The 24,336-nt window shown below is 38.9% G+C and overlaps 1 protein-coding gene and 1 non-coding gene across 2 annotated transcripts in view; one reads left to right on the top strand and one right to left on the bottom strand.

Moving 5' to 3' along the window:
* Positions 1-16,496, top strand: part of LOC143423603 (uncharacterized) — a 43,089-nt gene extending 26,593 nt beyond the window's left edge. Inside the window, exons 6-9 of the mRNA XM_076895055.1 lie at positions 8,093-8,136; positions 14,399-14,459; positions 14,607-14,653; positions 15,372-16,496. Coding sequence (XP_076751170.1) covers positions 8,093-8,136; positions 14,399-14,459; positions 14,607-14,653; positions 15,372-16,252 — 1,033 coding nt within the window. The 3' untranslated portion in view covers positions 16,253-16,496. The remainder of the gene's footprint in view (positions 1-8,092; positions 8,137-14,398; positions 14,460-14,606; positions 14,654-15,371) is intronic.
* On the bottom strand, positions 8,967-9,048 carry Trnas-aga (transfer RNA serine (anticodon AGA)). Its single transcript has one exon. It is a non-coding gene; the product is annotated as a tRNA-Ser (tRNA).
* Positions 16,497-24,336: the final 7,840 nt, after the last annotated feature.

Here is a 24,336-nt window from a genome sequence, read left to right on the forward strand (position 1 = left end):
ACCTTGGGAGCATTGCCAAGATGACGAGAAACACGTCTCACGCTTGGGACCACCCGGACCGATCGCTTCATTACGTAAATTCGCCACTACTTATATCCCTTGCCTGTTCGTTCCTTGTCCCACGAGCACCAGATGATTTTTCCTCCTGTCAAACGCGCCGCGAGACTACACATGGGAATAACTAACGTGAATATGTATACCGCAAACAGGCTCGAATTTTGATCCGATCGTTTTAAGAAGTTCACGAACTCTGCTGCCTCGAATGAAAGAACGAGGAGACGTGTGTATTTTTAAGTAGGTAGATTTGTATTAAACAGCGGTACTTTTAAGTATAATTACATGTTGACCAGTTAGAGGGAGATTTTCATTTTTGAAGCTTGATATCAATATTATAAACGAAGAAAATTGTTGTTTAGATTTCTTCGTTTATTTGTCGATTGCAAACTACAAGGTATAAACTACACTAGTATCTGGATGTCGCTTTTCTACTTGAAATTAACGCTAAAATTTATCGTAGGAAGTTTGGTACGCTATCAAAAGGTACACGATCTGTAGTACTTGTCGATTAAATTTCCCATGGTGTTATATAACGTGGGTTAGATAATAAATTCGGTAGTCCAGAGATATGAGCTTGAAAACTGGGAAGCAGTAGCTGCGAGGACACGTGCTTCCGCATATACGCGAACAGATGTAGCCCTAATTGAAAAGCAGCTGACTAGAGTGTTTGCGGAGTACTTCTACGATTATTTCGGGGTTCCTCGATCCTCGTTGAGATCGCGGTCATATAAACAGTGGTCAACCACTCACTTACCTACGATTACGAAATCCATGCATTAAACATGCTTTGAACACAAAGCATCTCTCGTTCTACCGTACCACCTTTCCTTTCTCTCCACATTTCTTTTTTTTCGCGCGAGTGAAATGTAACAATGAATTTCGAATCATATAATAGACATAAAATATTCTTTGTTTCGTTTTAATTGAATCGAATATCGTGATACATCTTCGTAAAACAATAAGGATTCGTTTTTAAATATCCTTTGGTGTTATAAGAATTCGTTTTAGTATATCCTTCGGTGTAATCTGCTCTTCATCATTTAGAAAACACAGGAGGAATCCTTATAAAATATAATGACTGTGTCCTATAGTCGTCATTACATCTTGGTATTGCTAGCAATTTTGTTTCAACGTTGTCCTCATATCTAGCAAAAATCGATACAAAAATCATTAATTGTCTTATGTGGTGCTTTCGCAATATTAAGTACTTCTATTTTCGACGCGAATTATTCTAAGTTGACGTTCGCATTCTCGTAACTAGAAATATTTTCTTACGTACTCTATGAGAAAGAAACATGATGTTTGTATTCTCATACAAAGGAATTCCTTTACGAAGGATATTCCTTTTTGGTATTGCGCGAGGTTAACCCAAACTGGACTGCTTACCCTCAAGCATTTCCCACAGGGTGTCATTCTGGTCATTCGGGGTGGTTGCCTGGCTACTGGTGGGAATCGAGGTCTTGTTCGGTGCAACGTGTAAGTACCCGGAGGTTCTCTTTCAGAGGTTGTAGGGTATGCTATACCGGTAGACGCAGCTATCGGCAATCCTGACAGCATTTCCATTGGACCTAGGTGGCGTGATCAATGTTAACATTTTTATTTTCATCGTAACTCTCTGAATAATGAAAACGACTTACTCATCATGTCCACTGGCCCCTCTGCTGATTCATCTGTGCTGTCGTACGACCAGTCGAATGGTTCTAAGGTTTCCACTGCGAGGAATAGTTTTAATTTTTACACAATTGTGCGAAATATTAATTAAGTATAGTTTACTTTAACATCAAGTTTTAAGAATGAATAAAAAATTGAAATTAACGGAAGATGACTACGTGTTACATAGGTATAAGTGAAGCTTGCATAACTTGAGGGATAGAGATTGGTATATTGATAAAATGATGTTTAAACTTAATGTTTATCATCACGTTGAAATTAGTTCGAGAAGTAGAATTTTACGTACAATTCAAGCGACGGCCTACTACAGCTACTCCAGCTGCTAGCTTAGGTGTCTGTGCAATTCTTCTAAGCGGCGGGGGTGGTAAACGGGGTGGTTCGCGTCGCATTGGTGGGGTTGTTGGCGCACGACATCCAGTCGAACAATAATCGGTATCAGCTGGAGTTACTTGCCTCGGAGTCATTGGACCTCCGGAGAGTTCACCTATGGGTGTTCGCCATGATGTGTCGTGCGTGAATGATCTTCAGACAAGTATAAACAATATAAAGAGTTATCGAAGTTATTAGTGTTAAATTATACATGTTCACTAAAATGATATAAAATTTGTTTTTCTTGATTCGTATTTCACATTATACATTATATTCACATTATAAGCTTCATCTCTGTCGATTATTGTGTTTTACAAAATTGAATACTTTAAATGACAAATTTAGTTATTCAACTTTGAGTGAAGCACTTACAACGCATAATTTATAATTCTACTAGTATTTATGTTCACACATGCATGCATCTACGTTTAACAAATGTACGTAATCGGAATTAGGTTACATACGGGTCAATTTCAGAAGAGGCGGACAAAAAATCGGTGGGGCATTCGCCCGTGTGGTTGCACGAACACATCGTTTAATGTAATCGGGGATATATTATGAATATAAGACGTGTAATTTTGAATTCAGCGCCAAAGTCAAATAATTTACATGGGTTAAATTAAAAAGTCACATTTTGATCAGTGCAATACCATCTTCAACTATTAAATTATTTCCACCAGCCGCCTAGTTTAATCGCTCGTTGTAAATTTAATAATTGAGCCGTTGTTTTTGATGGTTGTATTAAGTCCATTTTTTAATACCGAGGTAATTAAAGGTTTGAGTTTGGATCAGTTTAAAAATATTGATAAACGTTCAAAAAATTTGGGTCCACATTTTCATGAAGGTTGCCTTTCCTGAAATGAATTTTTTAACGTAAGAAATAATAGTTAAAACAAAGACATGTAAGTACACGAGTAATCGAGTTTGTTAGAACGAATTTCAGTTATATTATAAAAGAAAATGTAAGTAAACAAGTGTAAAAAGTAAATTACTTTGTTAAGATAACTAAAAATAATGAATTCATTTATACTTACTTCTGTCTTACATTTAGTCCAATGAAGTATTCATGATAAATTGGAGGTATGCAAGGCACATCACCATATTTCTTCCCTGCTATAGGTCTTGAAGTTTTATACAAGGGCGACATAGCAAATTTGCTGAAATTTCTAGGTCTTCCTCGTTTCCCAAATAAAAATGTAATTTTAAATGGTGCATTTTCTTCCATACAGTTTGTAGAAAATTTTTGGCGACTCATTCAGCATATTTTCAGGCAATTTATAATTTCTCTGTCCATATTTATTTTCCTATTTGATATTGTCTTTTCTAGAGATTTGGTTGAAACAAAATCTTCTCGTTTTATTACACATAAAGGGAATCTATTTTTTTTTCTTTTTTCGCCAGTTCTGTATTACTAATGGACTTATTCCATTTTTAAAAGTAACATTTGTGCGTTGACATTTTAAGCTAAAATTCTTTTGATTAATTTATGAAGAAATCTTGCTCCGTTCCATGTATGATTATAAATATAGAAAAAGAAAGATCTATATTTCGCTAATACTACCATTAACTCCTTTTTTTTAAGATGGACTTGTACCATTTAAAAAAAAAAGACGGCTCAATTCTACTATTCTCGTACTAATAAAAACCAGATCTGATAAAGATTCATTCTGTGAAGAATGGACATAGATGTTTTTATCTTGATTTACTTTTTATTGAAATATTTTTTCCATTTTAATTAACGACTGACTAAAAAATGTTTCGATAAAAAGTAAATGAAAATAAATATATCTGTGGCTAGGTATATATAGAGAGAATATTTTTTACTTTCAGACTTGATCTTTGAACAGTTTACCAAGGCAACTGGCTGGTTCGGTAAATTTCTCCTGTACGCTCGAATGATCGTTGAATTACAGACATTATTTAATCGCAATCTTTAGATTTACTTTTATGCGAGTTTTCACGATACGCAGACACTCCATACGATCACATGCGCGCGATATACGCGTGCACAAGACCACACACCGTGCGATATTCAAATGAACTGCGCTTTTGCTGGACTATCGCACTGCCATAAATGTCCCCTCGCAGTTTCACGAGCATCTTCTTATTTCGGTTGAACTCTGTGACGCGTAACATTCCTGAAGTTTTCCCGATTTTATGCAGACCAAATATTACGATTCGGTGGCCAGGAGCACCCTTCCGTCGACTTTGGTATTCATATTTATCCTCATCCAATAAGGGTCTGTTTGTACGAGCCACAGAACAAATTCGTGTCAGTGTACGCTCTGTAAAGTTTCACCGTCCACACGTCGGAAGAACCAAGGCAAATGTATAAATTGACGATATTTGTCCTCTGGAAAATTTCGTTACTTTGAAACGCACGTAACACTTTACTTCTTTCTGCATTTGCAGTACGCGAATTGGTTATAATTAGATAGTACACACAATTTTGTGTACAACATGATGAGTAGATATACGCAGCATTGAATTAAATTTGAAGTCCACAAGTTTTTTTTAAATCGCTGAATTAAAAACGATCAAATAATTGCATTGCATTTATTGTAAATAATTTAGAAAAATGTTATATATGTAGCACAAGTGTAAAATGAAGTCGCAGCGAATGAATGAATTATCTTTTCACGATATTTCTCTTCGAGTTAAAAGGAAAAGACATCTCAAAAGATGATTTCACCCGTTTAATAACTTTTGAGCGCGGTTTTTCGACGAGTTAAAGACGAGAAGGACATCGTTAACGATGAGAAATAACAAAGACTGCAACGATGACGATCGGGACACGTTGATGAGAGCCGTTCTTCCGATGGGGAAATTCCAAGTGAGCAAGGCGCTTCGCGCCTCGTCCGCAGACACCTCAACGACCGCGTCGAATCTGTAATTCAAATTCGAAGTCAAATTAATTTAACGCTCGTCATTTTTCACGTACCGCCGGCGCCACGGTGCGCGGATCTCGTGCAGCCGTTTTTCGATATTTCATTCTGAGAAGGTAATACCGGCCCCTGATGGATACGCCTTCTCGTGACTCGGTTATCGCTTTATTTATTTATTTCCGAGTTAAATATTATTATCTTCTGAGGGTGGCGATACGAGATTCTTAATTTTATAGCGTATCGCGCGTTGCGTGACTAATTATTCTTATAATTGATCGTTATCGAGGAGCGGGGGAAGACAGTAAGTCAGTGAATGAGTTAGTAGAAGTTCTAATCGTGTTATACTAATCGGGGTTATAGGATGTCCGCTTGGAAGGTAAAAGGGACCACGGGTACTAAAACGGTCCTATTAAGCCTCTATAGAGCAGCGCCATTCGGCTACCCTATTCTCACACAATGACTGAGTAATAACTTTTCGTAGAACCAAACTCATCGCGGATACATTTGGTAGGTGGAATCGAAACGATTTCACGGCTCTCAGAACGGTTCTCGTATCTTTTGTTGGTGTATCTATTAATAAAGTAACACTAAATGGAAGGCGGAAAATAATACTATTACCGACGGCATTTAATTAAACAAAGTCCGTCCCGTTCGACGCGTTATGCCACGCCGGAGATTTCTACTCTTATGCGAGAGGAATTCGCGAGAGTTATCTTTATTTATGTAAAACGTGTGCGTAAAATTAAGCAGCCGCGTGTACACGCTTCGTACGGGTAATTTTAATGGCGAATACTTTCACCTTTAACGTCGTTCCCTGCGATTTATCCAGCAATATTACGAATTACTCGAACGAGCTGGCCAATTTAAGATACCATTTAATCGAAGAAGCGAAGAGATTTCAGCATAAACGTCGCGAGTAAACTGCAAGCGCGTGTAATAAGCCGGATGAGAAATTAACGTCACATTAATATCAGGCCCGAGAGGGCACGAGCAGAAGCCGTGGCATCCCCGAGGCTTGTTTTCGCGTTTGGAATGTTTCTGGAATCCCAAACGGAATGCGAAAAGGGGAATGAACACCTTGCGATTATTTATCGAGTAGTCGAACTGGGCTTAATCCGTTAATAAGTCCTTCCTTTTCCCCTTCTATCTTCTTTCAACCGAACCCCCAAGAAAAAGGGATGACGATGCACGATCCCGCCCAATGAATTATTACCACCGGCGTTCTATCTTCGAATCTGCAAATCTTTTTAGAGATCCTTCCCTCTCGTCTTGCTTTCCTCTACCTTCTTTTCTAGTTTCCTCTTTATTTCCTACCGTGTAAATTACGATAGATTACGATCGATTTCCGGGGAAATTTTTAAACGGTGCTTTTAGGAAGCTAAGAGAACATGTACTTACTGACGTGTTTGAAACGAAATTCTAACAACTATTTTGTTATCGTTTATTCACTTATAGAAATATTTTCAATGCTTATTATTGGTGTGCGTGAAACGAAATTTTAAAAATAATTTTATTCTTAACTTGCAAAAATCTTTTCAATGTTTAATACGTTGACGTTATCGTATTCAGATAGCATGAGAATCGAGTTTTGGTTGATTCAAAAAAGTAAAAGCAATATTTCATGAAATTATCTGCTGGGTATTCAAATCAAATTTTTTCGTAATCGATAAATTATTATTTATCGATGTATTTAAAAAAATGTGTAGCTTTCAAAAGTCAATGACAAGGATATAAGAGAAGCGCTTAAAAAAGGTGCATTGGCAACGTTTTGTCTTCCTTTCCAAAAACAAATTCCGAAGTTTATGTCAAATTAATTCAGCGCAGACTTTTAGACTTCGCAAATCAAAGAAAAATCTTGGTTACTTAAACAGAGGTTGATATATTAAAGCTAATATGAAATTGTATGTCCTGTAGATTGTGATACTTGGAAAATACTTTTGTTTTATTTAAACTCGTACATGGATAGAAAAAGCAATGGAAAACAAAAATGTTGAGGTGTCCTTCGACAAAAAATGTTTACTTTCAAAGTTATTGCATTCATAAATGCAACTACAATACGTAGGTAGCATACACTATTTTATTATTGGCAAAATTGCTAATCGAAAAATGGGCTTAATGGATTTCCCTTGTACGTTCTCAATATGATGTATATTGATGATACAAAGTAAAATCGATTTTTCCAGTTGTTCGCGGTTTTCTGGCACGTGAATTCCCATTCCCCGGTATATTTCCTGCAATTCAGGGTGTGCAAGATTCGCGTACCCGAGCTTCATTACCATATTCCTTCGTTTGCTACGGAGTCCCTGCATGCCTATTACACAGTTATTACACTGTCACCTCTCCCGACCGGTTACCATATTTGAATATTTATTTAGCCGATTATTCTTTTTATCGGGTCCATGGAAATTCGATCGCTATCTCCGGTTATCCCGCGCAAATTATCAACGGAACGAAAGTAAAGGGAAGGCACGCCGCCCGCTTCGTCCTCCTCCTCTTCGTCGTTTTATTGCATACTCTATGCATGAGACGCATCCATCGACTTTGTATGAAATTTTCCCCTATCATGCTACGTTACAATTTACGATAAATTAATCAATCAGGACTGCAACGGGAGGATGATTCATGCCGTTTTTATGTCACTGCAATATTAATTCACGTCACGTTACGAACCGTTGAGACGTATTTATCATAAACAAATACAAAACACATGTTTATTTGCGGTCTCTGATATAATTATTCATTCATCATCGCGATTTACTAATTTCATGCGGGATAGTTAAGGATTGATTAATTGGAGAGCAAGGAATTGACGTAGTGCAACTCACGTTCCAAAAATAATTGTGCAAACAAGAAATGATTTATACGATCATTCAAAATTATCCAAATTTTTCAGCTACATAAATTTACTCCGTTAAAAGCCAATGAGAATAAAAATGGAAATGGAGATCGAAATTTATCTGTAATTTGGCGATAAAATTCATTAAAAGGAAAGTAGAAAGTTTCCTTTATTTTGTCTTCGTTCCTTTTTCGTAATCAGAATTTCATGTACTTCGGATTGCCCGTCTTTTTCATTTTCTAAAGGTGAATATATGTGTTCTCTTTCCTTTCAGATTCTTTAAAACGATGGATGATTTCACGTCAGCTTGTGGTGAAGGTGAGTCTGCATTACATCATACTGGGTCTGTATATCTTACTAGTAATATCATCAATCTTGTCTACCATTATTCTAATATCCTACATTCCAAATGCCTTCCTTGAAATCTTTATTCGAAAATTGATTCGAGTCTTATAAATACAAAGGATCGAAACGATTCTTTCTGGATAGTGCCAGCTGAATCTTCATCTTTAAAAATGTTCAAAAAAAGTATCGACGGTAACAATCCAAACTAAATGTGAGATATCGTTTGAAATGATTTCATATCACTGAAATGGCAGATTATTCTCAACCTTCTATCTATGCGTTTATAATCGTCATAATTCAAATGTAGGTGTATGCAGATATATTCCCCAAGCATAAAATTCATATGTCTACTCATTTGTCTAATGCAATGATAACGTAGGTATAAACAATTATTAATATTTCTTTATAGATGCATTATATTTGAAATAACTTTTTCAATTCTTAGGTACTTTAAATTGTGACTAATTTTCTCTCGTTCTCAGTCACTCAGTAATGTATAGTAATTACGCTAACATTTAATAAATATATATATTATTATAAGTTAAAATACGTTATTTGAATCGAAACATTTATAAAGTACAATTTTAATTCCGCTTTTACAGAATATTGTGCTACTCAAATTCTTCAGTAGTATTGGACTGCTACAGGATAGCAGTCAATATCTTCGCCTGTCTAGATATACTTACAACTTATCTAATACGTAATAAATTTTTATGAGCACACATTTGGTGATCTTGATGGTACGAAGCATGTACATTTTCGTAATGTAAAACAAAAAATATTATTCACTCATTGAATTTCCCCGCAGTCGGTAGGACTCGAACCTACGCTCCCAGAGGGAATCTGATTTCTAGTCAGACGCCTTAACCACTCGGCCACGACTGCTTGATATACCTGCATTTTTATAGCACAATTTATTGGAATGCGATATTAATACAGTCTTATCTGATATGTAATACTTATTCCTCTCTCTTACTACTTCATAGGTAATGAACCATTAATATATTGAAAGAATGTACTAGTACCTACTTAATTTAATGTTTTATAGTATTTAAAAGTCGTTCACGAAAATGTTAGGAGTTCTTAAAACGGAACTTGAAAGGAGACTTCGTTGAAGTACGTGTCGAAACACATTCTGAAGATGTCGTTGTATCGCCCATCCATTGACCGTCACTTAGCATTTATCAATTCCTTCCAACACCCAATACCCTATTGACACGCTACAGTGTAGAAGAAGAACCTCTTAATTGCAATTACGATATATTTCCTCATTATTATGGACTTCTTAAAATGTTCGTCCGTTATGTCTCTTCGCTTATATCTCGTTTCCAAATTTACTTTAATGTAATTTGCAATGCGTGGATAATTTCTTCAACCTAAATTATTATTATTCGTTTTTAAACTCAAATTAATCGCGTAATACTTTCACAACGGTTTCTACATTCATTGTACGATTTGTCGAACTTACTTTAATATCATTGTTGCAAAAATCACTCTGGTAATCTTCAGTTTTTTTCGGGTTGTGAATAGGCGAAGATAGTGTCCATCTGACAAACAGATACTAAAATGTCAACAATTTATCATCATTGACATATTTTACAATTCCCGTGTATCCTAATAAGTTTGTTTCGTATACATATATATATACACACATATCTCTGTATTTCATGTAACCTATATCGATCATCTGGTAAGGAGCATCAGTCAGCTGAAACATCAAGTCCAATGCAACTTTACTTGGAGTTTCAGATTCTAAAAATAATCGACGACTATTTTTTTTTATTGGCAATCATCCATGTTAAAGAGATCAAAATTATTCCGAAGGTTAAGAACTTGGAAATTTTTACTCAAAAAAATTATTACTTTTTACACCCAAAAAGTGTTTATTTAATTAATTTGTGGTACACGATGGTGGAAAAAATTTCGCGAAAACCGCGTGTCCTCGATGATCGTTGCCGGTTTAATTTCGCGAGCGTAGAATCGAGGGCGGCGTACGCGCAGTAGCCCCTCGCAGTATCTAGCGGTGATTTAGCAATAATGGCGCAGCGTACACGCCGGCGGGTGAGGCTTATTATAATTTCTCTGGCAGCGGCACCTCGCGAAGGTACGCAAGGTGAGAGATAAGTAAGCCGAGTCCATTTACAGTGGCCAGTGATTTATCGGCCGCGGAACGTAAGATGTCGTTAATCGTCTTGCATCCATCGTGCGTGTCACGCTGCACTCTCCGCGGGCCACCTATACGCGGTGGTATAGGTGTGCATTTATGCCTGTCTCGCGGTACAGCCCCGTGTATGGCCGGCGTGTACTCGCCGATACGAGAGGCACGCTCGAAGTTCGATCGTTCGATTGATTTAAGACGGCAGTAATCGGCCGGCCGAAAAGCCGTTGGCGCTTCTCCGCGCGTACGTACCGGCGATATTTTCGTGTTTATGTACGCGCGCGACCGGGGACGTTGAACAAAAATATCCCTTCACCCCCCCTCGTTTCAGCGGGCCCTTACATATATTCCCGAGCGGGGTTTTACGCCCTTACTAGAGGCCGCGGGGCGAAGGAGAGCCCAACGAGTCCTTTCTACCGCGGGCTATTTGAGCCGACGTACCTCTCGCTTATATATCATATTGCCACATTAACCACGTCGCTTCGGGTCGTGCTTCGCGACTACTCTAGTAGCCCGAAATGTAACCCGAACGTTCATCGGGGTGTGGCGCGCGATACAGGATGCCTAACCTTTTATCTGTTTTTACTTCGCGTGGTTCGTGCGACTGGAACGAGTCGTGTCTCTTCTTTTCTTGAAATTGAACGGTTCAGTTTTTTCTTTTCGATGATTGGTTACCTCAACACGCACGCAAATTTGTTGTTTGAGTCTTTTCGTTACTCTAATCGAGAAGATATTGGGGTAAAGTGGTGAAGCGATGAGTAGTTTTTGAGATGTTTTAAATTTTAAATGAATATCTAGGGTTAAAAGAAGAACCAAATGTTAGGGGAAGAAAAAATATTTTAAATATGGAAATGTATAACATGTAAAGCCAACAATTCTGTCTAATTATTAGTTATTATGATATTTACAGAAGTGAATAATTGCGAATTGATCATTTAGACTGACAAATTGGGCTGTCCGTTCCAGCTGGACTGATTTGTATTCGCCGTCAGTTTAAATTTATCGAAGAATTCGTTCCAATTGATAGCATATCAATTGGTACACGGCTTATTTGTATGCGGTGAACATCTCTGTTGTGGCGCGGCTCCTGTCGAGAGCAACGTTTAAGTTCGTTCGCCTGAGCAGCGGGGTGCCTTTGCAAACACTTTCGCGTTGCCTAGGGTGGCCCTATACGCAATTTTAGTGAAATCACTTTTTTCCAAGTATATAACGCTTGTTTACACAATTTGATATATACTTAGGTCACTTTATGCACATTTTTAATCCTGTACATATCTTATCCTTTATACATACTGCAAATTTGCAAATAAAAGCGTTACATAGGCAATAGTAATTGATGATCGCAGGGAAAGAATGCGGTAAATGTCTGTACCAGATATCTCTTCTATTTCTACGAAAACGTGTGCTGTAGTGTAAAAATAATTACTCCCTATCTATTGACAAATGTCGATTGAATTTTTACAAGCTTAAAATGTACCTTGTTAATTCTTTTACATATTCTTTAACAATATTGTATCATATACACCATAGTATAGTATTTTTTATTCAGTTACATTAATTATTTCGTTTCGTACGTAAAATTATTAAACAAACCTTCTCACGTAGGTATGTATCTACTTGCACAAGTAACATTAGTAACGTCCACTAATTCGCGATAGAAAGCTTTTTAATTAAAAGAATCAAATGTACGTGAAAAAAATAATAATACATACATTAGAATAGGTTTAGAGACACACAGTTCTTCCGTTAATTTCGACCGTTTCCTTTGATTGATTATTTGAATAGCGCATTACGAATGACCACTCCTCGACTAGAACCGAAACCATTCGTTCGTAAAAGGATGATTGATCGCTATGGTAACGCGATTCCAATTAATACAGATATGGTTGCATCCGTGAACACATTGGCGGAAGTAACATGGTACGCAATCGCAGCGGCGTAACAATGGATCGAGCACGAACCGAAAGGAGCGTGGGCGTTTAAAAGATATTAATTACGCGTGGTACCTTTGATATTACGGAAGGAAGATACGCGTTGGCCGGTGTTTAATCGTTCGCGAAAATCGATACGGCGCATCAGAAAGGTCGTAGGTCTTTGGCAATCTCCTCGGGGATCAGCTTATTTAACAGGGCTTACTACGCCGGTGCTCCGCGGGGGCACTCGCTCTAGATTCACATTAGATGCCGACGTGTTCCAAGAATATTCCTGTCCTCCGCGAGATGTATGTTCCTTCGTATGCAAACGCGCGATGACCCTGTGATAGATAGAGTTCTGGGATACGGGGCTACCTTGCTGGTACCGCGCGTGCAAAACCGGCAGCCTTGGGTCGCTTTCTGCGTTTGTGTATCCGCGTTCCTTCGAATCGCGTTACGCACGATGCTGCTCTGCAATGCCTTTCGTTTCTTTTTGAACGTCTTCCAGACCGGATGTACCCCTTGAACGAGCCATGCGCATACGCTTCTTCGCATGTCCTCGTTAATAAATCATTGAATTATCATCCGAATATATTTCTAGCGATGGGGATTAGTAAAATATTAGAAGTAATGTGAAGGACGCGAGTATTCTTGGTAAAGGATATTAAATTATATCATTACGTTTAATACGTTGTAATATAATAAAAGTACCGAAATTTATGTATTTAACTGGAACATTCTGGCTATTTGAAACTGAATATTTGGTTCGTCGACCACTGTCGGTTCCAAAAATGTTACTCGAAAATACTCGAAGCATAATTCCTCTCGACGCGTCGCGATATCGTGCGCGCATATGCGCGACGAAACATCAAACTGTCGCTGCCGCGTATGAATCGTATCGCGATATATGCGAACGATGCTTTTAAAAAGGCTCGCGAAGGTCAAACGACGTATCGCGTGATCACCGATAGCCACTTAATTCTCGATGTAACCCGAGGTAAAGAGGTACGAAGTGGGTTTAAAGTGGTCGGTACTTATCCGCGGCGAGCGCGGAAAAGGGAAACGCGCGGTGAACGAAATTGAAGGCGAAAAGTGGCGATGGGGTCGCGGTGTTCGTTATTACGCTTACTCTCGTTAGGGGTATGCCCTTCCACGGAACTGCCGTCGTGAATTCGTCGCAGATTTCGCCGGTAATTTGCGGTAATATTATAATCAACCCCTTACCGGGCCTGAAGAGGTGCCGGCCCTCGGCTCTTCGCTAAATTGATGACCCGTGGAATCGTACGTCTCGGCTCGCGTATACCGCTGATTGCTCTTGTTGGGTTTGCCTCACGCGCGTGCAAACCTTCCGTTTACTTTTCCTTTTTCGCGCGGCGATCGTACTCGTCGAGCCCTCGAAAAATATCTTCCGCCGTTAATAGCCACGAATGCGTATTGCCAGCCATTACATCAATCCTTCAAGATGCATGTATTGTACTTCGAACGCGCAACCCTTAATTACTCGCGTTGTTCGGCTCGTTTCAGCGCGTACGTTTTCACGTTTCATAATCACGCGTTCACGATGATATTAATTACATCGCATTTGTAATCCGGTTTTCGTTAAATGTGATTTTATACTGTTGTTTCAAAGGAATCAAGTAGAGAATCGCAACGGATAAACACGCCATTTCTCATATAAGTATTCTAATTCTTTGTTTTATCAGCTTTTTCAGATAAATGTAATTTTCCTTTTCTAATTATAATTATCATTAATTATTATTGGTTATGAGCTTTTCCTGATATTTTAATATGTTTCATCCCGGACCGATTTTTGGATACTTTTCGTTCAGGTTGCGTGGGGTGTACACTCCCTATCTTTTAGAATTTTTTACGATTTTTACAGTAGCATAAACTTTTTAAGAGTTTACATTACAAAGCTTGCTTGCATTCTTCGTTTTATAATGAGAATTTCAAATGGCTCGAACGGAAATTCAGTGTGTGGAGCGCATACTATATGTTCCACGCGGCATAGAGCGTGTTAATTTGTTCTTATCTTAATTATTTCTAAACATTCATGTGCTATTTCCGAATATTTAATAATACGTGAGCCAATTTTAATTACGAATATACATTGATAGTTCGTGTTTAATCGTAAATTGATGATTGCTACTTTCATTTGTTTCAGATGAAATTGTAGGAGTTCACTGCACGCATGGTGTAAATCGTACTGGATATCTTATTTGTAGGTTAGTACGTTTTAAGTAAGAAAAACACTGAATATAATTAATGAAAATCACAAATAGATGCATGCTTAAAATTTTATATACGAAAAAACTTATTAATTCGTTAAGCTCGAGTTTTCTAATGCAATGCATAAATTTCTTTTGTGACAGGTATCTCTTACAACAGTTAGGTTGGAAATTGAAGGATTGTTTAAAAGGTGAGTGAATTATAAATTATTGTAATGGTTTATTTGGTTGTTAGATGATAATAATAATCACGGTGCAGTATATAAAGTGGTTTCATTTTGGAATACTGTTATTTCTGATTATTCTTCAATAATGTTTAACATGAAATTTTATAATAGTAATTAATATCATGTTAACACGAGCAATTTTGTAAAATGCGAACTATATAAATTAATTTAGCTAACAAAATTTTGAATTCAGTTTAAACTTTTAGCCTTTAGAGAGATGTGTTGAAATACTGATTTTGCTTAACTGTGATTGCAATTGTGTGTTCATAATTGAATTAAGATATACGTTTCGAATAATACATGTTGAGATTCACGAATTTTTCGTATTTCGATTTGTTATCAATAGCACAAGTCTCTAAATTGCAATTTCAAACTTCAGGTACTGGACTGAGTTATTTTCATTATTTTTTTATGTCCCCAACAGTTGCTCCTTCATAAAGTAGGCATGTGTTCATCGGCAGAAAATTAATACCAACATAGGAGCTCCATTTTGAACCATCTAATTTCGTTCCATGACATTAATTCTCTATCTACAATCGTTATTTCTTCCGCTTTTACCCTCGATTAAAACAGTTTTCGCCTTCAGCGCGGTCTCTCTGTTCAAAACCGGGCGGACAACTGTGCCCGTTTCCGATCTCGTAATCTGTTACGCAACCAACCGTCCGTTGCCTGTTTGTTGCAGCGTTCGAAGAGGCCCGCGGCTACCCGATCGAGCGCGAGATCTATATAACCGCGTTGAAGAGAACCCCGTGCGAGAAAGTCGACACGAGCAAGGTTATGTTATCGACGCTAAAGATGAAGTTGAAGTCGTTGAAGCAGGGTAGGCCGTCCCCGTACAGCATAGAGCCACCGGGTTTCGCGCCGACTCGTCGCCGCTTCGCGAAAGACGGCCCATTCTCACCACCGCACTTCGGCTACGGCGGTCCTCCGCCAGGCTTCCGTCCTAGGCCGTCTCCTCCTCACATCCCGCCGATACCGCCGTTGTCTGGCCCGCTGCCTCTCTACGGGCCCAGACCGTTCAGGTACGGACCACTTCCGCGACCACTCATGCCACCGCCGCCGCCTAGATCGAGGTTCCCTATACCACCATGCTTCCCGCCACCGTGCACGGCCCGAATGGTCACCGGAACAAGGTTACCGCACGCACCCTCGCCGCGATTACCGCACGCATCAGCGCCACGGTTACCGCCGCTACCGCCACCGCCGCCGCCGCCGCCGCCACCGCCGCCCAAATCAGCTCTAAAACGGACCGCGGTCGTGAAACGATCGCACAAAGGTATATCGCGCATCAGGATCGAAATAGTCACGTCGGTTAGACGCGCCACCGTCAGGCAGAACAGGCAGACGAGCGCGATACTGCCGAAACTGCTGAAGGAGCAGGACTTCACGGTGGACACGTTCGAGGAGAACTTGCTCGCGGTTTCGGGCCAGCCGAACAGGCGGCTGACGAAAGGTAAATACAACAACGCCCCTTTGAACTCGGGACGCACGGACTCCGCGATGGCGAACGCCATCGGGGTGCGAGCGACTATCGACGAGGGCGAACAACGGTTACTAAAGTAAAACTGTGTTGACAAATGGAAGTGTTTCCGGTTTGGACGGACAAGAGGAGCCAGATACAGTCGTCGGGATGGATTTATACCGAAGCATGACACTTATGTGATACGATTACCGCTCATCCTCCGCATCCTTTTTTTTCCTCCTTCCTACTAGACCCTCTCTCGCAGTACCTTGTTCCTTGATACACACTATTTTGGGAACAACATTCATCATTTATGAAAATAAATGCACTTTGTCAATAATATTATTACGATCGAATACATTGTCCATTCTCCTTTCACAATTCTAGTTGTTCAACGCGCGATGATTATGGGTTAGTACTTAATTGCCGCAGAGGTGGATCGCAGACGAGTTGTCGCTAACCTTGGCTCGTGATAAAGATTTATGTTCTGCTTTAATTGTTTTAGAATGGAAATAAATATTTCAGAGGTAATTGACCACGCACATATTCGGTATTTACAATTGTCAATTTGGTGCAAACTTCGTTAATGAAGACTCGAAAAGTTTGGTACCATTAACTGAAGGATAAACAGTACTAATTAATTTTTATTTCTAAAACCAAACAGGAAGCATGAACCTTTGTATCCTATTTTTTGATGGTATCCTTTACCTATTGAAAATAACATAACCCAAACTCTTTTTTTTATAGTGATTGTTTTGGTTTAAAAGTACATACATATTTCACTTTGTTTGTTCATTATTGTTGACGCAGGAAAAAGTTATATATTTTAATACAATGACGAGCGAAACTTAAACATATCAAATGTGATATAAAACATATTATTCACTTTCAAGTTAACATTTAATTAAATACTTTGCATAATCCATATTTTTGTAAATACTGAGCTACAAATATTTATTTTCATTCCAAACATAATCGTAATTTTAGTCGAGACTAACCGATTTGTAACTAGAACACGACCTTGTAAATCATTCCATGATCAGCCCATCATACTATGACTCTGTTGTGTGTGATTTCATTTGCTTGAAATTTTTATTTATTATATCAGGCATTAATTATATAAACAAGGATGACAATATTACAAAACTTTCTTAAAACAAATGAATTCATATTTCACTTGTCTGCTGTTTACTCTCAACTGATAAGTGCAGTCTATAAATAGGACGCAACCTCTCGTTAAAGAAAGCTCGAAGTTCAAGACAATTCAGTAGTTTTGTTCGAAGTTTTAGCCGACGGAAGGTGTGATCGTTCGAAGAGAAAGGTGTACGAAGAGTTAGTAAAATAATTTGGTGACATTTAAAATAATACAGCTACCTTTCCTTTTTTACATTCACATTTCATTCAGTCGTAACTTTATCACGTAATAAGATATATTCGTTTGTATTACATTAGGTGCGTTTATAGTCCGTTTCTTTAATATGGAGTTATGTTAACACAACAATGTAAGAAATCTTTTTCAGAATTTTTATTACACGATGAAATTGCAATTGAATGAACTTTTATAAACTTAACTTTTAATTAAAATTTTACTACGACAAAATTTGCTGTTATGATTTCAATTAATTCATGAATACGCGTTAGAAGGGATACTATACATTGATTCAAACTTAGATTTATTCCTCCATTTGGATTTATTGATCCAAACTTAGATTTATTGATTAAAAAATGGAACTAAATACAAAAATAATTATCAACGATTTTAATTATACGTATGTATTTTTAGTTTTCACTGTACAACTGAATATTTATATACGATATTATTCTATTCGATATTATCATATTATTCTAAATATTTTAATACGATAAAGTTTCACACGCTTTATCAATACTATACAAATAAGATACTTGATAAACGCTAATTTAAAAAAAATATCCACCTGAATATTTTTAATTTCAATTGAAAATTCACTGTAGTTCTCTAAATCGGTCTATTCGGCAAGTATCGCTGAATTACAATAACATAAAACATAAAACATTGTAACATATATATATAGACGTTGCCTAGTTTTACTATGTACCGTCCACGCAACATCACATTTTTGTTCCGTGCATTTCTTGTACGAGTTGTAAGAATTAGTGTTTAAAGTGTAATATAGCTTGTAAAAATAGCAAACTTTTCTTACCAACGACAGGGAAGAAACAAGTATAGAAGAATTAGTACAATTTAAACAGTGGTCTCTGTAAATTATAATATCGTCGTTATATAGGTACAAGTGGAAACATATCTTTTATAAGATGTAGAAATTTTTTATAGATATCCTTTTTAGATGCGTGAAATTTCTGCGTTATTGTTACCAGCAGTAGCAATGCATAGTTAATGTAGACCGTTAGAAAAATATTGAATTTATCACGAAAACAGTTTTGATAATTTAGGTAAGGTTTCTGTAATACAATTGTATTTTACATACATAAATAGTTCCTAAAGTTTTCATGTCGTACGCAACATACATTTCCATGCTTTCGTAGAAACGAGTACCATTTTTACTGGGTGCAAATTAGTTTGCTGAAAATTCTGGTATCATTCATGATACCTTAATAACTGCACAGTTGTTACAAGTGTAATGGTTTCGACGTTTATTACTGAAAGGACTGATGTAGAAATATTGATTCATAAAGCTGCTATCGATGTTTGTGTTATTGTTTTCTCACACGATATCATTAAGCATGTTTGTCAACTTCAAGTCATCAGATCTCATATAAAATTTATTTTACGCTGCATTTATTCCTTATAGGACTTATATTATTCCTTATATTCCTTAGAGGACAATTTACAGTACAACTGGAGGGAACAGCGGAAGGATCACAATGGCTAATCAAAGTATAGATGGCGAGAAATGTACGGTCGGTTATTAAATTTTATTAATCGTGATACTATTTCAGATAACGAATGACAAATAAAAATTGATCAATAACAAACGATTATCAAAAACAATCAGTTCTTTTGGTAACAACTTATTTTGTACTCGTTGACACCGCTGTCGAGCCACATAACGCAAAACTTGTTTACAAAATCCGTAATATTGGGCAAGTACAAATCTCTCCTCGCTTTTATCCTGATTTTGAAAAATACGAGTTTAGAAAGGCGAGGAGGAAGGGTTTCGCAACGTCGAAATAACGATGACGGTCCGACGTTTTGCGTCTGGTACCGTTTACGTAGGTGAGTATCGGCGAAACGCTCGCAGGGGAGAAGGTCGACGTCGCAAGCCTGTGGCTCGTTCGCCGTACGTCTCGTGTCTCGTTCCGAGATATTAAAGTGATTCAATATTCGGCCCCGGCCATAGGTCACGCGTGTAGGAGGGACATGTCTTTTATGCGCCTGTCCATATATCACGGACTGCCGTTGCCGTGCGTGGAATAATTCCACGCGAAATTGCACGCGTCATACGCGAGTAACGCCTCGGGGCTCTTGGCGATCTTCGCCAGCTGCCTTTCCACGCGTTGACAGAGGGAAAGATTTACGCCAACCGCGAGCATTATATCTACACGTATACGTACACAGTGGCGCTATCGATTGCTTCGCGTTTAATCGTCTGACGTCGGACGATGTAATCGATGTCGAATCTTCGAATCGCGTCCAGCTATCCAACGTGGCAGTTGTTTCTTTTAACCTTTTGAAAACACATACATGCATAGTATGTGTTCTCACCCATTCGTTATTGTATTTAGATCGTGAGTTGGTCGAAACTGAAACAGAAATATTTTGTAAACTGTTAATTATACTGGAATGTTTGAAACAAAAGTTGGACTGTTTCGAGGGGGATGTAACTTATTATGGATGGTTCTGTTTTAGAAGTGAACACGTAAATGATCATATGTAGGTAAATGTAATGAAATTTAATATCGGAATTTGTCGAATTATTGTGTGCACAAAATTTGCACTTCAGATTAATAATCGACTGATTAAAAGTACTAATGATAGAAAATTTTAAATACAGTTTTGGCTTTAAGAGTTTCTTGTAAAAAGAATATTTGTTTGTGAAACTATTAATTGTAAAATGTATCGGGAAAGCACTCGATGGTAGACGTCTGTTTTAATTTCATTTTATAATAAAAATGACGGGTAAAAGCCTTACTCCTCTCCGATATTAGTGAGTAGCTTTCTGTTACGAATAATGGTTTTAAATAACAGCTGAAGTTTAACGTACTTAGCCATGTTTTATTTGTGGCAACTATTAAATGTAAATAAAGAGAAGACATAAAAAGGAACTTATGTATTAAGAATAAAAGTAAGAAATTAAAGCAAATAATCTTCAATTATAGGAAAGAAGAGTCGTCTTAACTATTATAAATATTTGCAATAGTACAAAATGTTGTGTACACGTTGAAATAAATATTTTTTTATAATATCTAAGTAAGATGTTAAGAGGAAGTACAAAAAAATTTGAAACGTAGATTAGTCTCTGTTAATACGCGATAACAGAAGAAAGAGTTAAGAAAGAGCGATATATGTTTCTTACGATGAAAACGTTTTAAATGTACAATACATCACACATGCGTGTGCTATCTTTTTGGTATTGTTATTAAAAAGTATGTACATGTAATAAGGCCTTCGTAATTTTTGTATGTATAAAGGGCAACATGTTTAATAAAAATGAAAAATTTCTGAAATTTCACACGGTATTATTTACACATCGCGTTGCATTTCTGGAAGCATTAACCTTTTCGTACTGCGATAAGATAACGAATAGAAAATAAATTATATGAAAAATGTTTCCTTTCTGACTGTAAAGCAATAATCGCATGTCAACTTGAAAAAGATAGAAAAAGTTGGATATAACCAGCATGAAATTGTTTACAGCCATGTATTATGAATTTCTACCAGTTGGCGAATTATTTACATCGGAACCGGAGAGAAGAACGGGGTGCCGCATTAATATCGGACGCGAGTCGAGAGATCGGTGACCCGAGAAATTCGCCATCTCGCGCGGCGAACTAAGATCGATCGTGGACGTAGGTGAAGAATAAGAGGATTCAAAACAGATCTTAATCTCAGGGAGCTGGATGGCGGTGTTCACCGCGCGAGAAGAAACGGGCAACGATCAATCGAGGGAAGAGTTTCCGCTGATTTCGCGTGGGTAATCCGCGGGAATTACTTCTCCGGTTGAACTGTACGCGAGCCAGGGGGACCTGGCTGGTAGAGATTTTTGAGACCGGATTCGATTCCCCCGGCGCGGAAGTAAATATCATCGGTGGACTCGCGATGTGCCACGATGAAAGTGGATCACACGTATAGGGGCGTATAATTTGTCACTGAGCGGCGGAACAACTCGGGGAAGGATGGCGCGGGTACGCGTTCGCGTCGGCGATCGCAGTTTCGCCGAGCAAAGGGCAAAAGGGGAACACCGGTAGACGCGGATATACTCGAGGAATGCGAAAACTTTCCACGCGTTGGAAGGATCGTCGCCCTTCGATCGTCGCGATCCCCAGAAACACGGAGACAATTCGAAAGCAACTTCTGCTCCAGGCCGGCTTTCGATCACGGGAAACAACTGTCCACTCGTCGCGGTTAAGCTTCAGTTTCGCTGCGGACAGTTCTTTAGCCGATACCACCGGTCGCTCGGCACCTATCTCAGCTAGACGTTAGATTTATCGACATATTTTCTCAGTCTTTTCAGAGACTTTATTTATTTTTGTGCAACGACCCTTTTGTCTCTCCCTCTCTCCGTTTCGCCTCTGCCCACTGTCTCTTCTTCCTCCCTATCTTCACTGCTCGCCTTGTTTCGGTTTTAGTGGACTTTGCGCGATGAGATCGCGAAGAAGAACTACGAGGCAGAAGGGAGAACAGGGTGCGAGATACTTGTAGTCTGCTGTTTCACCGCAGAGAGGAATCGCGGACGAAACGAAGATAAACGCCAATATTTCTTCAAACTTGTATTGGCACGTTGAAACAATTTTCGTTATTACCTATTAGCGATAACAGATACTCAAATAACGATTGTTGGCGGTTTGAAGAAATTCCACGGGCAGCCAGATTTTATTTGACATTGTAAAAAGTATCTATACTTCCCTAAGGGTTAACGATTCTGGCCCCACTGGCTTTGTTGACACAAATTCACGTCACGGCGTGGCAGTCTGATTGGAAGTGACTGTATCTACTGTCGTCGTTCCTCATTCGACAGCTACTGTCGCGCATCCGTGCCCCGGTGAAGTTATAAGATTGATTTTAATTGAGCAATAAGGTGAATTCGACGAAATTAAATACAAATTACAATCAATGGACCAGTTTTTACTGTCGAGAAAAAGTCGTACCATTTAGATATTAAATTATTTATCGTGTATTTTCATTCAAAATAGTATTTGGACACTTGCCTTTTACTATAAAGTTAATTAAAATAGTACATATATAATTTGAAGGAAGATAATTTATCCTACTTGTAATTTAATCGTATACCTTTGCCGTTTCATAATTTTCCATATATTATATTCACGAAGGACAAATAATCGAATTGGTCGCGGGCTGGTGAACCGCTTACCGTGAAAAATGGAGAAATCCAACGGTAGTTTGTAACAAAACGCAAGAGCTGTTGACCCCGCGCGGAACTTTGTAACGGAACGGTTTGAATTAGACTTACAAACTGGATCCCGTGACTCAAACTTTTGTTTATAAAAATGCCTCGATACTCGATTACAGCGGGAGAGGAAATTACCTCATCTAACAGTCGCGCGATCGTCTAAAACGGTCCTGCGAATGCGCCCCCGACGGGTATTCGAACTTTTCGAATAATTCGCAAAAAGCCGCGCAGCGACAAACAAGCCCATAAAGAGTTCTCTTTCCTTCTTCTTCCCACCAGGGTCCCCGATCTCGTTCTCTCCCAGTGGCCCGGCAGTCTCGCCTCCCCTCGTGGCCCGGCCGTTTAGCGGAAGTTTTACATTTCGTCGGGACGCGACGCATTCGAAATTACGCCTGTCACGGGCGTAACTCGAATTTAGATTCGATCGATATCGGCCAGCCATTTCTGTCAAATAATTTGCAACAGATACTTGTAACTTTTCTGCCCGCCGAGCATTTCCTATCCAGCGAACTTTCGTACCTAGTCTCGAACCGTCGGAGTGTTTTTGAATGTCAGCCTGTGGTTTTATCAGATTATGGTCCGCTTTTACCGTCAAGTGGAAGTCGATTCCGCGAAAGAAAAGAAATAAGGTTAAGAATCGGTATGACGCTAAAGACGTTAAATCGAGCCAACGAGGGTTTGTTTTATAGGAAATATTTGATTATTTTGAAACGAATAAAATGTTCGGGTCCGTTTGAGCAGCGAGTCGCGAAGGAAATGTTCACAGAAGAAGGGTCTTGGAAGCGACAAAAAACTCGTGCAGTCGGAACGCTACGAAAGAACGTCGTAATTCTATGCGGCGGAAGGGCTCGAGCGCCCTCGAACAGATTGGCAATTAGTTCCGATTAATTCTTCAAAAATGAGGAGAGGGAGAGAGAGAGATAGAAGGAGAGAAAGTGTATACGCGTGGTCTGCGGTAGGTAGGGGCCCTCGTTCGAATAATAGCAGGCTAAAGGCTCGCCACACGTGGGTCCGAATAGACCAGTCCTATCATTCTTTTTCACCCCTCCTTCTCGACCTATCTTACCGATCATCTGTTTATCCATTTGTCTCTCCTGCTATGCAGAGAGCAGTTCGATTGATGCAGACGTCTCGTACGCACGGCTAGTTTTCGCTTGCCAACGTACTCCGGCAATGCACTTTAACGCGGCCTACTTAGCGGCCCGCTTGATTAACGTCGAGTGATTAATAGACGCTCCCTCCGTTCGCAAGCAACCCCAACAGCGGCTGCCTCGAAGATCTAATCGCACGATATTTATTGCCTTACGCATCGTCCACCTCGAGGCCCTCGGCCACGCCGATTTTGCGAATTCTCCGTCTCCCTTCCTCCCACTTGCCTCCCTCCTCTTTCTCCCTCCTCATCCCCCATCCCTCCATTCAATTTTTCTCTTCCTTTTCTCTTTCGGTCGCCGTGGCTCGTTTATTTTGCTTCGTCGTTCGAAGCCGGTGCGCGAATCTCCTTGTTCCTCCGTCCCCCTTTTCAGTGGGTACACAGTTCTTTTTTCTTGCCTTTTGCTCGATTAGGCAGGATCGACTTTACTCCTCGTTGCGCGCACGAGTGTGCCTGCTCTGGT

The sequence above is a fragment of the Xylocopa sonorina genome, chromosome 5 (assembly GCF_050948175.1).
Source record: "Xylocopa sonorina isolate GNS202 chromosome 5, iyXylSono1_principal, whole genome shotgun sequence".
In the NCBI taxonomy this organism is placed as follows: domain Eukaryota; kingdom Metazoa; phylum Arthropoda; class Insecta; order Hymenoptera; family Apidae; genus Xylocopa; species Xylocopa sonorina.